The sequence below is a fragment of the Elephantulus edwardii genome, unplaced genomic scaffold (assembly GCF_000299155.1).
Source record: "Elephantulus edwardii isolate Elephantulus edwardi_28Jun2011 unplaced genomic scaffold, EleEdw1.0 scaffold00446, whole genome shotgun sequence".
In the NCBI taxonomy this organism is placed as follows: domain Eukaryota; kingdom Metazoa; phylum Chordata; class Mammalia; order Macroscelidea; family Macroscelididae; genus Elephantulus; species Elephantulus edwardii.
In genome coordinates, this window is record NW_006400196.1 from 281228 (window position 1) to 282281 (window position 1054).

Below are 1054 nucleotides of genomic sequence, written 5' to 3' on the forward strand. Positions count from 1 at the left end.
CTTCCCATGTGATTTACAGCCTCCGAAAACACAGTTGAGGGTCAGCTACAAGTCAGTTATAACTGGACGCAATGACCCTCAAAGCCGCAATCAAGAGTCTCAGCTCCCTATTAAGTCTTTATGCTCGGATTCACTTGGTCCTCCGCTGCGACAGGAGACGCTGCGCCGCTCACTGCAGCCGGGCTCAAGGAACGCATACTCTAGCCGGTAGCTCTACTCGATGGTAAGACCCACGGCTCCCTAACCCCCGGGCGCCGCCATGTTGGAGGCTCAAGGCGGTAGCGATGGCTGCGAGTGTGGCAGTCAGAGTGCCAGCGAGGCACGTTGCGCTCGACAGATGCTGGAAGTGCGGCCTGGGCTTTACCTGGGCGGAGCCGCGTCCGTGGAGGAACCGGACCGGCTGAAGGAGGCAGGCATCACGGCCGTGTTGACAGTGGACTCAGAGGAACCGTGCTTCAAGACTGCAGCCGGGGTCGAGGGTCTGCGGTGCCTCTTCGTGCCGTTGTTGGACAAACCCGAGACCGATCTGCTTAGTCACTTAGACCGATGCGTGGCCTTCATTGGCCAAGCCCGATTGGAGGGTCGCGCAGTTTTGGTGCACTGGTGAGTGACCGGCTTCTTTTGCAGGCTCCCGCTGTCCCTTGCCCCGAGGCCCCGAGATAAGACTGCCCTGTCAGTCCTCCAAAGGGTGGTCGGCTCCAGCCTTTCAAAGACGGTGTTTGAGCCCAATGTGTCACCCTTTGTGTCGGTCCATCTCTTTAAGGGACTTTGATTACTTTTTCGTGGACCCTCCTTCAGGCGTTAATCAGTCCTCTCAATAACGTGTTCAGAGTGGCTAAATCTCTCCTTGTTGTAGTTGTTATGTGCCGTCGAGTCGCTTGCGACTCCTAGCGACCCGATGTACAACAGCCTTAAACTCTGCTCTGTCCTGTGCCAATCTCACTGTCTCTGACACGTCCATCCCGATTATCCCAGTCACTGAATCAATCCACCTCATAGAGGGCCTTCCCCTCCTGCGCTGTCCCTCCACCCTACCAAACATGATATCCCTCTC

At 56.7% G+C, this 1054-nt stretch overlaps 1 protein-coding gene across 1 annotated transcript in view; it reads left to right on the top strand.

Moving 5' to 3' along the window:
- The first annotated feature begins 259 nt into the window (after nt 1–259).
- DUSP12 (dual specificity phosphatase 12) overlaps nt 260–1054 on the top strand; it is a 17558-nt gene continuing 16763 nt past the window's right edge. Inside the window, exon 1 of the mRNA XM_006902749.1 lies at nt 260–603. Within this exon, the coding sequence (XP_006902811.1) occupies nt 260–603 (344 nt within the window). The remainder of the gene's footprint in view (nt 604–1054) is intronic.